This window comes from Triplophysa dalaica, chromosome 1 (assembly GCF_015846415.1).
Source record: "Triplophysa dalaica isolate WHDGS20190420 chromosome 1, ASM1584641v1, whole genome shotgun sequence".
Classification (NCBI taxonomy): Eukaryota; Metazoa; Chordata; class Actinopteri; order Cypriniformes; family Nemacheilidae; genus Triplophysa; species Triplophysa dalaica.
This window is the reverse complement of record NC_079542.1, coordinates 994229-1007267: the sequence shown is the minus strand read 5'-3', so window position 1 is coordinate 1007267 and position 13039 is coordinate 994229. Positions and strand designations below refer to the sequence as shown.

Below are 13039 nucleotides of genomic sequence, written 5' to 3'. Positions count from 1 at the left end.
CAGTGTTAATAAGTTGAGTTTAACCGTTTATGAACATTGTATCTGACAATGTAATATTGAAATATAATCATTTTAACTTACCTTTGCTCTTCCACCGAGATGTAACTACATGAATTTTGTAATATGACCAAAGAGTTTCGATATTTGTCCTATTTAAAACTCGACTCTTCTGTACTTCTATCGTGTGCCAAGACGGGCGGAAAACGAAACGTTGCGTTTTTTTTTGCCGATATGATTATGAACTATTATAAGTACAGAAAAGAATCATGTTTGAAATCGGAGAAATATGAAAGCTCTTCGATCATTTTTGAACGCGATGCTATTTTTCTAATTGGATTCAACGATCTATGCTAAGCTATGCTAACAGTGCTAAAATGAGCTGAACAGACAACATTAAAACTCAAAGTATTAACTCTGGGGGAGTTTGACATGAGCCTCTTTCCCAAAAAAGTGTTTTGTTCCTTTACATCAGACCTAAAAATATACGTATGGAGAATGAAGACAGAACACAAGCTATTTTTGTTGCATTTAATCTGTTACTCATTAAAATGTGCACATTTGCTAATATAGCAAAGAGTGAGGTTAAGACCAAAGCTTTTCTGCATGATTCAAGACAAAACACAACCTAACTTTAAAAGATCTACATATGAAGAGTTTGGTTACAAAATGAGAAATCGTTTTTTTATTGTGCATTCTAATTAATAATCATACTGCAGTTGGTTTGTTTTGATGTATACACAATAAACACAAGAACATGAAAAACAGAGTTATCTCATTTTGGAACCAAACTCTTCATTTACACCCCATATGAAAATCAACCATGTTTTTTTGTGGTACAATTGTAGTAACCATTGATAACTTGGGCCAAACCCATTGTTTTACAACAGTTACCATCATTTACTAGTTTTTTTTCCTCAAAACCACGGTTAATTTGTGATAACCATTATTTTGCAACAGTAACCATGTTTTTCAATTTTAAGTGTAGTAAACCATGGTAAATTTTCATAAGGGACCATAAAAAGTTGCATCATAATTTGTGTTGTTTCCACTAATGAAGGACACAGAAGACCCTCATTTACATTGGTTTGTGTTTGTATCTTTCACGTTTCGCACACATCTCAGCTCATCTTAATAATAACAAAACGCATACATTCCAAAAACAACAGGAAATGAGAAAAGCAAATATACATAATGTCATATACTAATAGGCAGTTAATCAAAGTCAACACCAGTAAAAAATCTGTTTCCAGTTATTCACATGCCACAGCGTCAACAGTTGTATTCTAACCTAACGCTTTTGCAAGATAATAAAACACTTTAAAAATCACCATGGTAACCACAGTTCCCGAGGTTTTCAAATATAATCATTTGTACAGTTAGCGTTACTACAGTCAAATTAAATCACACGCACAGCGTCAGAAACGTGACGTTTTTGTAAAAGTATTTGGTCAGAACCTATAGTCACCATGATTCATTTCTGGAAGCCCTGATCAAACCCTTAAATAAACTAAAGTATAACATAACAGACACAAAAAATTATCTTTTTCTTTTGAAACAGTCTTTATCTTATTAGTTAATGTAACATTCGCACACACACATACGCACGCACGCGCGCACGCACACACACACACAGATATAAATTAGAACCATGAATTAGCATTAGCATCTGTTTCTGTGGGCCGCTATACATAGGTCGTCCGCCATATTGGAATGGTGTGAGCAGGTGTCATGAGGTATCGAGTCCCCCGTTTGACACCAGTCCCCTTTAGGACCCCGGCTGGTACAAAAATTCACATTTGAATGTTCGGTTAGTGCTTTGGCTAGCTTTGTTTCGAAAGTGCTAGCAAACTACGTAGTTCTATGCTATGCTAGTTGATATGTAAGCCCACTAAAAAGGTTAGAACGAGATTTGTTTGATTTCACTACCTATAGCCTCATTGGGTTCGCCAACTTTGTGAATTTGAAATACGGGACCAAATCAGATCTTTGCATTAGTGCTAATTAGCATATTGATGACGTCATCGCATCGTATTTGCGTTTAATCTCTAAATGGTTAGGCCTACATACAGAACTCTAAAGTATTATAATATTTTAATACAATATTTTGCGCAATAAAGCCGTTCTCATTTACATATTTTCTGTTTTTGTTTTCAGAAACAAAATCATTCTCAAGTGTCGTGATCGCTGCTTCAATCACAGGTTAGATCAGCGGAGCAGACAATTAAAAGCACATGCAAAGTCACGTACAGGACAAATCAGACAGGCATAAAATATGGGATGTCCCGTCTAATACGGGTGCGTTGACAACCCTTAGCCTCATATACACACTAGCATAGCAAACACTTAATGTAAAAGACGTTAATGATAATTTTAGCAAAGTTCTAGTGACATGCCTCGTCATGTTATTTTGTAAGAATTTGAATCAGGCGCTAAAAGAGTACCCAAATAGATGTTCTTTCAGCCAATAGAATCACTCGGGGTCCTAAAGGGGACTCAATTCGAGGGGGGACTCGATACCTCATGACACCGGTCGGTTAACACTCAAGATCAAGCTGTCTGCTCTGTATGATAATGAAAACCTGTTTATTGTCTTGTAAACTGAAACATTATACCTGCTACACTAACACATGATAAAAACCAAATGTCAACTGTGAGTGAAGTCTGTGGACTGTTCCAAGATGGCGGATACAGTGCGTGGAGCGCTTGAATGCGGCATCAAGTGTACACACGCGCGCTTGTGTTTCTGCTCTTGAGTTTGTTGTAATTAAGACTGGGCAATATATCAAATATTAGATGATATGCTGAAGACATCAAATGCTAGAATATCATGAAATGATTTTGACGTAACTGTATAAAATCTCAATGTCCTGAAGACGGCAATGAGAGTCCATGATCATTTAATCTCCGTCAAGAACGAACAATGGAGCATCATGGAAAAACTCAATTGGAGGTATATCACCCAGCCTTAGTTATAATGCACGTCTCATGTTGTTTATCTCATGTTGATGTTTGTGTACCTTTAAATGATCCAGTGAAACACACCGACACTGCAGATCACATTCACAGTTTACCTCATTATAAACCATGAGCATTTCAGATGCTTTTCAGCGTAAACTCGCATGGAAATCCCTGTTCGCCTTTCTCAGTATAAGAGTTTTTAAGACGCTCGACGATGCTTCAGATGACGTCGTGTTGTCATCAACCTAACGTTAGTCCAGCTGAAGTTGTTGAAGTTTCACTCCAGGTTACGGTGTGGTTCTGTCTGTCTGTCACGTGTTTATGTCACAGTGGTTGAGTTTTGTCCTCTGATGGCGCACCAGGCCATGAACACATCCCTGCAGATGAAAACAAACAAACACTCATATGAGAAAAAGACGGAAGCACGGCAGGAAAACTACATCCGGTTTGACTACGGTACAGAACATTCAACCGGTTCATTTATGGAAGCAGAAAAATCTGTGACATCAGCTAAAAAAGAAGAATATTATTATGAAGAATGATTCATTTGTTCCTGGAAATACAGCGTGCTATGGGAACTCATAAACAAACACAGAACATCTCAATGCTTTTACTACTGAAATTGTGATCTTTTAAGACGAGATGAAATCAGAATGGACTCAAGACTCATTTTCCCCACTGGTGACACGTGTGCGACCCACTTTCTCAGTTGCTCGCACCAACTTACAATTTAGTCGCACCTTTTTAATAGTAATCATAATGAGCTTGCGTAACGACCTCAGTTGATGAATCATTCTGTTATTTTGTCGCTCTGTCTTTTAAAATAGTCAGCTATAGACCGCTTCATATTTGCGGTTTTACACTTCCGAGTCCAATAAATCCAAAATGAATGCAAAGAAACGTTGAATTTTTTTACAGTTTTTATTATTTAGTTTACAAGTTATATATATCTGACACAAATCAATCCTCCTTTATTGCCCTCTTTGCAAAGTTGTAATTTTATTACAGCATAAAATTAGCTAGCTCAAAACTCAAAAGTAGGGATGTTACGATTCACTCGACTCACGATGCGATTCACGATAATTATATCACAATACGATTTTCACGAATCACGATTCCTTTTTTACAATAAATTAGTTACAAATTAGAAATGAACAAGTGCCCTTTTATTATTTCTCTTTTTGAATTAAAAAATATATTTAATGTCAAACAACAAACAAACATTATTTAATACAATTTAATCCAAAATTAAATAAAATGAATATGCATTACAAATGAAATAAGTAAATTCTCTTTAATATGAACAAAGACTGTGTTTATATTAAAGAGACAACTGTTATTTGTGATCGAAAGAGCACAGTCTTTGTGCTTTTCTTAGCTTGGATTTTTTTATGCTGTTATCAGCGTATCCACGTTTGCTGGCATAAGCTGAGATCTCTGTAAAGCGAGTTTGCAGTAAACACAGCGAGCCCTGCTTTTCCAAACATGTATCGCGATGGTTTAACATTTCAACCGACTTGAATCGTCACATATTTAAATGAGGTTTTAACGGGCTCATGGTGAATCATTACATCCCTACTCAAAAGTAGCTCAGAACTATACATTTCCCACACATTGTCATAAATAAAGTTTAAATACTAAATCTTACTAATCACTCTTGTTTAATGGTCAAAGCACGCGTGTGTTGTGAGGTGTTTTCAGTGAGTGATTTGATGGGTTCAGTCATTGAGTCTCCTGAGTTCAGTTTTTGACATCATAAGTTATTTCAACAAAATGGGCTCAAATGAGTCATTTCATTGCGAAAACTGTTCTTAAGACAAAATCTAAGATGGTACTTAAGAATGTTTGTGAGAGCGATTTTCAAACATTTCTTAAAACAATCTCTAATATTTTCTTAACATCATCCGTTATTTCGTAAGAATAAAATATATGGTTACACTCGCTTGCTCATCTGGTAACTGTAGATGTTTTATCATATAAACTTTATGTATGTTACAAGTACATCGCATACTTATAAAGCACATATATATATATAAACTGGATTAGCATTAGCCTAAACGGCATTTACCACCACGTGTTAGCTAATATGTTAGCAATATACATATTAAAATACATTAAGAAAAAACTGTGTTACTACGGCATAATACTTGTGACTCTCTCCGTTTCGAGTCACTTGGTCCCAGAAAGGGATCATTATTATCATCTTATCATTATTAGATCAAAATAAATATTCCTTAATGGCAAGTAGACGTCAAATTAATAATTCTGGCGTGTGAAACAACCAAAATATACGTTTTAAACATCTTACCTTTTGAGACTTAAGACAACCGTTAGGCTATTGTGATTTTAAGATGATATTTACAACCGCTTTTGTATAGAGAGTTCGGTTTCTTCTTCATTTATCCTGAGATCAATCTTGAGAACATTTTTAAATATAGTCTTAAAAACTTTCTTGTGGGCAATACGTAACATTCCTAACTTTTTTCTTAAATTTGAATATAAGAAATAACATGTCAGTCAATGTCATGTCAATCCGGCCCCAGATGAGAGTGGGCTGACTGAGGGGGGGAATAGACGGATGAATTAGTTTTGACTTTTATTTCTCATCTATTCTTAATAAAAAATATAAATAGTCTAACTTAGCTCTGTATACTGTGTTAGGTTATATGAGACCAGTCTTCTTTTTTTGATTGCACTTATGCTTTTGTTGTACTTATGCTGTCCCAATTGCTTCTATTGCCAACCCCACCTGTAAGTCGCTTTGGATAAAAGCGTCTGCTAAATGACTAAATGTAAATGTTATGTAAATGAGTTTAAATAAGATAATGCACCTACGTAGTATTTGACAGCAATTTTACGATTATCCAATAGGTAGCATTTTAACACTTTAGTGATGCGCGGATGGCGGTTATATCCGTGGGCGCTGTGGATGGGTGATCCGCGGGTCGGGTAATAAAAAAAACATTCTGATTAATTGCGGGTGGGTCGCGGGTGGATGATATCATATACAATATTAACAAAAGTCCTCAAAAAATACGAACATGTTTTAAATGCATTTTTAATCAGGCGCTAATTTGCAGTAATTTAAAACAAATGCGCGCGTGGCGGCGGTAGATGACGGTCTATTTCTTAAAGCAGAAATGGAGGCAAAACGGATCTTAGAGAAATTTAAAAAGGGAGAATTAAAAACAAAACAAAAGGTAGGAAAGATAAGTACCATGTGGGAGCGTTTCAGCGAAGTGGTTTAACGAATCAAGTGCTGGGTATGTAATATGCAACGACAGTGAGACACTGTATGTATATGAAAGCCATAAGACTGGTACCTCTTATATGGTACATCACTCGAAAGATTAGATTTAAGCATTTACAGACAAAGACAGTGCTAGAAAATTTGCTGAGTAATTAAAGTAACGATCGGGTCCGGATATCTATATCAGAGAAAACTATACGTGCGTGCGGGCGGGTGGATAATTTATCGAAGCAGCGAGTGCGGGTGACATTTTAGCTTATCAGCGCATCTCTACTGTAGCCCACATGCTTTGAATTAGCAAAGAACATCGTTTGATAAAGATGAGCGCGACCGGGAGCAGCAGTTCAAATTCGCAACAAAGTAACGTTATGTCTGCTGAAGCGCAAAGTTCTGCAGCACCAGACGACTTGGTACCTAACAGAAAAAGCAACGCTTATGTTTGGAATTATTTTGAAAGTCCGTGTCGACCTCGCGACACGATTGCTCACGTGTTTGAAATTAGGAAACTCTACGACAAATTTTCACAATGGTAGGCCAAAATAACAGACGCCATACATAACTGTAATTGTTTACAGTGTGTTTGGGATCTTAAAAGTTTGAGGTTTTATTTATACTTGTTAATTAAGGTATTTAAGATACTGCTGTTATTCTCTTAATGTGTCATGACATTTTTGCATGACAACTTTATTTAAAAACATGACCACAGTGTAAGTGGTTTTAAATAAACAGTGGGATAACGTTTCAATAGTTTGTGATTTTGCTTGGTCTTTCTTTGATGCATGTTGTTAAAACCAACACAACAAAACCTAGTTTTTTTTAATAGTAGTCAAATCGCATTTTAATCGCAAATCGCAATTTTGGTCAGAAAAATCACAATTAGATTTTTTCTTCAAATCGTGCAGCCCTATTATTTTGAACCAATGTGCTGATGGACGATCTAACCACGACCCATTAGAATATTTCTAGAAGAGTAAGTCAGGTTTAGATTTTTTTACTTGTTGGTATTTGATATAAAACATGATGACATGTATCCGAACAATATGTCCAGAACCTCTGGTATAAAAGTAGGTCCACAACAATGAAGATCTGGTGACATATTTAACTGTGGACATGGGTTATTCTTTAATCCCTGTGTGCACCGAACCTATTTTGTGTTATTGCTGCCAAAAAAACTTTTTCATTCCATATGGCCGTAGACCCCAGTCCTGGTAGAAGTTCCAGTATGGCAGATTAATATGTTATATAAAATAGTTTCTTGAACAGTGTCCCAAACAACATGTGCTGATGGAGGTGCAGTTTTCCTTTATTTTCATTAAATACTTTCTGACCCCAAAATTCAACTGATTACTGCAATTTTCCATCTGTGATCTGTGAAGAGTCTTTGGCCACTCAAATTCTTCTCATAGTTGTGCATTTAGACAATATAGACAATCTCCAGTCCATTGAAACTTCTTGATCATTGCCCTGATGTTGGAAATGACATTGTTTATTGTTTTAAGCATTTCCTTAAAGCCATTTTGTATTTTGTGAAGCTCAACAGAACTATATTATTTGGTCTTATTCATTGTGTTAAATGATTAACAGGGTTTGGGATTTGTGTTACTTATATTTATTATCCTGTGCAACTAGAAGTCATAACTGGACAACATCACCTTGGTGTGCTAAGAAAATGTAAATATCTATGAGAATATACTTGGGATGTATTTTACTCATTAGAATTTCTAGGGTACCAATAATTGTGGCCTGGGTGTGTAAGAAAAAATATTCTCAATGTGATATTCCCCCACTTCAAATTGTTTTACTTTAATGAAATGTTGGAATATTGTAGATTTTTAAAATAAAAGATCAAAAGGAGAAACAATGCAGATTCATTTGTAAAGCCTTCTTTGCTCATATTTACTAAGGGTGCCAATAATGGTGAGCAGGACTGTACGTAAACTTGTTGTTGGATGCTCCACGAACCAAAGTAGGACCTTAAAAATCACAAAATATTTACTCTTTAATAGACGCGTAAAACACTGGTAGTACCGGTGACACCGGGAGGCGAAGATGAGGCCTGTGCGCATGAAGCATTTTACTTTCAGCGATATTTGCAAACAGCAATTGCTTGAATTAACGCTGGGTTCAATATCTTTCTTAATAAAAACACACAAAACTGCAAAAAATAACAATGGCATGAATGAGAAACGAATAAAAGAAAAGTACAAAACGGAAATATACATAAATGGGAAGGTTATACTCAGTGTTCCTTGACAGAAAGGCCTCCGCCATCATCTTGTCACTGAGCTTACGGAGCTAAAACTCAGATTAATGATGATTTTTATTTATGTACACTCTTAGTGTGTGTGTGTGTGTGTGTGTGTGTGTGTGTGTGTACCTGCAATGCGTGGCCACACACTCATTACTGCAGTACTCTCTGTCCCAATCTTTACTGTGGATGGGAGGGTTGTTACAGCCGGCACGAATGCACACACTGGGAGCGTCTGATGGACTCACGTCTGGACCCGGAAAAACGTTTAACTCCACCTCCATCTGAAAAACAATCACGTGCATGCACTGTCACATGAACTCACCAATAACTCTTCCCCATCATATTTATCCAGCGAATGAGTAAAAACTGAATCTTCTGAAGTAAATCAGAACACATCAGGAGGCAGTAATCCCATCAAGTGTTGACAAAACTTTTGAACTCACCCCTTCTTCACCCGCCTCCTGAGTTGCCGACGGTGACAAAGCCGCCACAATGGTGGTGGGCCGGGGCTCCTCCCCTGCAGTCAGTGTGGCATCAGGAGTGGTCACTATGATGGGTGTGCTCACATCCGCCTGCACGAGGGCGGGGACTATCTTGATTTTCAAAGGAGGTGGTGGGGGCGCCGCTGCGGTCACTTGTCCCGTGCAGGCACCCCCTCGCGGTTTAGCCTGGAGAGGGGGTGGGGCCTGGGAATGTACCATCTGCTGTAGACGAGGGGGTGGGGGGGTGTTCTGCATCTGTTGGAGGGGGGGAGGTTGGCGAGCGGTCGGAGGCGAGGACTGCGCCTGTTTGGGAACGACTATTTTAGTAACAATGGGCGGGGCAGAGGACGTTGCGGCGGGTTTGTGCGCCCCCGTGCGCGAGCGTGTGGTGACCTGCGGCAGGTCTATGATGATGTTGGACGTGCAGATGTTGGTGATGGTGTTGTTGTCCGGGGCGAACTGTGGGATGCGAGATGAGCGCGTCGGGGTCGGCGTGGGTTCGGGGGCTGCAGGAGGAGATGGAGGTGCAGCATCTAACACTTCAATAGTTGCCTGCTGTAAACAAAAACATCAGTAGACATCAGCTCATACCGAGGAGGTTTGGATGACCAGTTCATATTTATAACAAATAATTCATAATAATATCTTACATTCATGTGGTGATCGTCATTATCGCCAAAAGAACATCATTACCCTTGATCAATAAAATCACTTAAATTCTTTGTGTTATACAGCGTTCACACCAAACGTGAGAAATCGCTTTCCACGCTCTTTATTACTTGCTGGAAATGTTTCTTATTTTCGCGTGAGTGACGCGAAAACACTTTGCGGCAATTCATAGCTCGGGTTGAACATTTTCAACATGCGCGGAAGAATGCCTCAAACGCGCTGCCCGATTCGCGTCATTCGCACCGCCTGCCATTGACTGTGTATGTAGTTTACTCACACGAAACACTCAATTCGCATTTGGTGTGAACACAGCATTAGATATTCCGTTTCACTTTTGCACTAGTCGCATTAAACGAAGCGTTCCAAACTGTAAACCATCACTTTGTTCTTTCCTTTCATCTATGGCTGTGATCACAGCAAGAGCAGCGTTTCATTTTTATTATAAACATACATTTCCAAATAAAATCCTCCAGATACTTATTTACGCAGTGGTTATCACTAATGTACATCTGATGGTAGACATATAATTGGGCTGTTCAATGATCATTTGCATTCAGAATAAAAGTTTGTTTACACATAATATTCACTAGCGATCAAAAGTGTAGGATCACTCTTTATTCATATTTTATTATACCCATCAAAACCATGAAATAACACAAATAACAAAAATTTCTGAACTGTGACGCATGATGTCCCAGAATGCACTTCAGATGTCGTCTGACCTCACACACATGCACGAGCAGCACTGACCTTTGACATCTGACCGGCTTTATAAGCTGCCAGCATTTTCAGATATTCCCTCTTGGCGGCTTCTGTCTTCCTCTTGTACACCTGAAGAAGTTCAAGCAAACAAAATCAAGACCTCAACGACATCTCGTCCAGACCACGTTGTTCTTCATGAAGGGTGTGTCTACCTGTTTCTGCTCCTCCCCCAAACTATCCCACATGGAGGCGACGATCTTCGACACCTCTCCGAATGTGGCGTTGGGATTCTGCCCCTTGATGGCGGCCTGCGTGTCCCTGAAGAACAGCGCGTACGCCGACACCGGCTTCTGTGGCTCGTTTGGGTCTTTCTTCTTCTTGCCCTTTTTCCCTCCTCCTCCCGCACCTTTCCTCAGAGGAGCGGAGGATGCCGGAGCCACAGGCGGATCCGACCGAGAGGGCGAGAGAGAGACCACGGAGAGAGAGACGGGTGAATCCACCAGCAAGCTCTTCTGAGCCGGATGGGGGGGAAACAGAGGGGAGACACGGCAGAAATGTCACACCACACATTTAAGGGGCACGGCCAACAACAGAACCAAAAACATACGACACCCACTTGTCTGAAATCGTCCACGTCATCGTCCTGCAGCGAATCAGACGGCGAGCCGGCGTCAGACGGCAGCTGGTCAGGCGACCGTGTGCGCGGCAGAATGGGGCCGCCACCTAGACTCAACCCGAGCTGGGCGCTCAGTTCCGATTGGTCGATGGTGGTCAGCTGGTTGTGCCCCAACAGGCCGTGGTTCATGTCACCCAGAGAGACGTCAATGGTCATCGGCGAAGAGCTACTGAACTGCGAACCAAGAGGATGGCTGAGATCCTGCGGAGAGAGAACACCACATCAAAAGACACATCTAACACTGCGGGGATTGTCGTATGGAGTCTGACTGAAGTGGTACCATTCCCAGGGTGGATCCGAGCATGGGTCCGGCCCCCTGCTGACTCATCAGACCGAGATGCTCCAGGCCCTGCGAGGGCGCATTCACAAATGTGGAGGCGAAAGAAGGATCGTTCCCGCCGACCACGGCGTTCCCCGGCACGCCGGACGATGGACCAGCATCACCCAGCTCTCCGAAGTGAGAAACGCCCAGCGAAGAGTCGGGGTCCAGAGATATGGGCGGGATCTCAAACTCCTCATCGCCCAGGTTGGGTGTGTGAAACGGCTACGGGGACATCAACATGTTAGGACCACATTAGAGTCATATCACGAACAGTGTGTGTGTGTGTGTGTGTGTGTTACCTCTGCTGATGAGAGAAAGTGATGACCCTCTCCGCTGATGGTCAGGTAGTTCTCACCGCCTCCCGGGAACTGATCGACACAAACACACAATCACATGAGGCACTACACAATCTTCACTCACACGTGCAGTTTGCAACATACACATAATCAACCGATACTGTCCGGTTCTCGTATCTGACATTTGAATGTCAACACATTTCAGTCGCGCGTGTTGGTGTTGTGCGTTCCTGTCACCTTCTGAACGGCGTCGAACCCGTTAAACGCCTGAGCGTCCAGAAACTCCGGCTCATCGGACCGCCCGGTTCCGTCCGATAAATCCGAGTAAAAATTCAGATCCATCACGACCGACAGTAGATTTCCGAGCTACACATCTGTCAAACGCTCCTCCAGATCCGGGCCTGACGCGCACTGCGGTCGCGATCAGATATTACCTTCGCAACACTTCCAACAATACATATTGTGCAAAGACGACGTGAAGCGCAAACTCAGTCCCGTCCGATCACAACGGCTCCGATCTAAGTCGATTGGAATGACAGCACGTGGAAAACGCGCAGCAGCGAAAGAGCGTCGAAGACGTGAGTCGCGCTTCTGTCCGGTCGCGAGCTCGAATCTGTGGATGCGGGACTTCGGGACGACTCGTCGAGGGGAGTTCAAGCATCTCATCGAGCTCATATTTCACGAGTGGGTTGTGTCAGACACGGGAAAGAAAACTTTCTCAACGCCACGAACGCGATTAAACCGCAAACCAGTGCAGACAGGAATGCTTTATTAACGCGAATCACTTCGGGACCCCCGCCACTCGACATAATGGTACGACCCGGGGCCTTTGGAGGAGAATTTTAGTCGTCCAAATGACGATGACATAGTAAACATGTGTTGTCGTCGTTTAAAAAACATGACGTGTTTAATCCCTTTATGTAAATGAAATTATCTGTCAATATATAGCATTTTAACAGTCGTCTTTTAACTTAAATGCAGATGACACGGCCGACCTTTGCTTCGCCGTGACGTTGAGTGCTCATTTAAAGTGACAGGAGTGCGTTGGGACTGAAAGCAGATTTGTAAATTGGGAGATGTGTGAGTTTCACTGGTGTGTGTGTGTGTGTGTGTGGGGGGTTCTACACACATGAACCAGTTCTACTGCCGACGGCGTCTTCTTACCTCCATTCCGCCCTGTCAGCCACACGACTCTTCTCTCTGAATGTAAATGTCCGATCAAGAGGCGATTCTTGCGGAACAACAGCAAACATCTCACCAATCCTGGCACCTGAACTTCCGGGTGGCGTAGATGTGCGGCAGTGACGCAACGGCTCGCCCCACCCTCACGAATGTCGTCGGTGACGCGTCGCCGCCATATTGGGAAGGTCGAGACTGACCGATAAAAGCATTTTCATGCGACAGTTTTAAAACTACTTATAATATTAAACGCA

At 41.0% G+C, this 13039-nt stretch overlaps 1 protein-coding gene across 5 annotated transcripts; it reads right to left on the bottom strand.

Moving 5' to 3' along the window:
* Nucleotides 1-514: 514 nt before the first annotated feature.
* Nucleotides 515-12954, bottom strand: LOC130435401 (TOX high mobility group box family member 4-B-like). 5 transcript variants are annotated; one of them, XM_056766380.1, is made up of 9 exons: nucleotides 12771-12954; nucleotides 11610-11678; nucleotides 11269-11532; nucleotides 10929-11189; nucleotides 10525-10824; nucleotides 10361-10441; nucleotides 8903-9496; nucleotides 8586-8740; nucleotides 515-3335 (listed from the first exon to the last, which is right to left on the bottom strand). In XM_056766380.1, the coding sequence occupies exons 1-9, from the start codon at nucleotides 12774-12776 to the stop codon at nucleotides 3278-3280; spliced, it is 1788 nt and encodes a 595-aa protein (XP_056622358.1). In that variant the 5' UTR covers nucleotides 12777-12954; the 3' UTR covers nucleotides 515-3277. The 5 variants fall into 5 exon arrangements, with proteins under 5 accessions (XP_056622358.1, XP_056622193.1, XP_056622273.1 ...); XM_056766215.1 differs by lacking the exon at nucleotides 12771-12954 and adding an exon at nucleotides 11844-12401 and having other exon boundaries at nucleotides 8903-9493; XM_056766295.1 differs by lacking the exon at nucleotides 12771-12954 and adding an exon at nucleotides 11844-12400 and having other exon boundaries at nucleotides 8903-9493; nucleotides 10525-10821.
* Nucleotides 12955-13039: the final 85 nt, after the last annotated feature.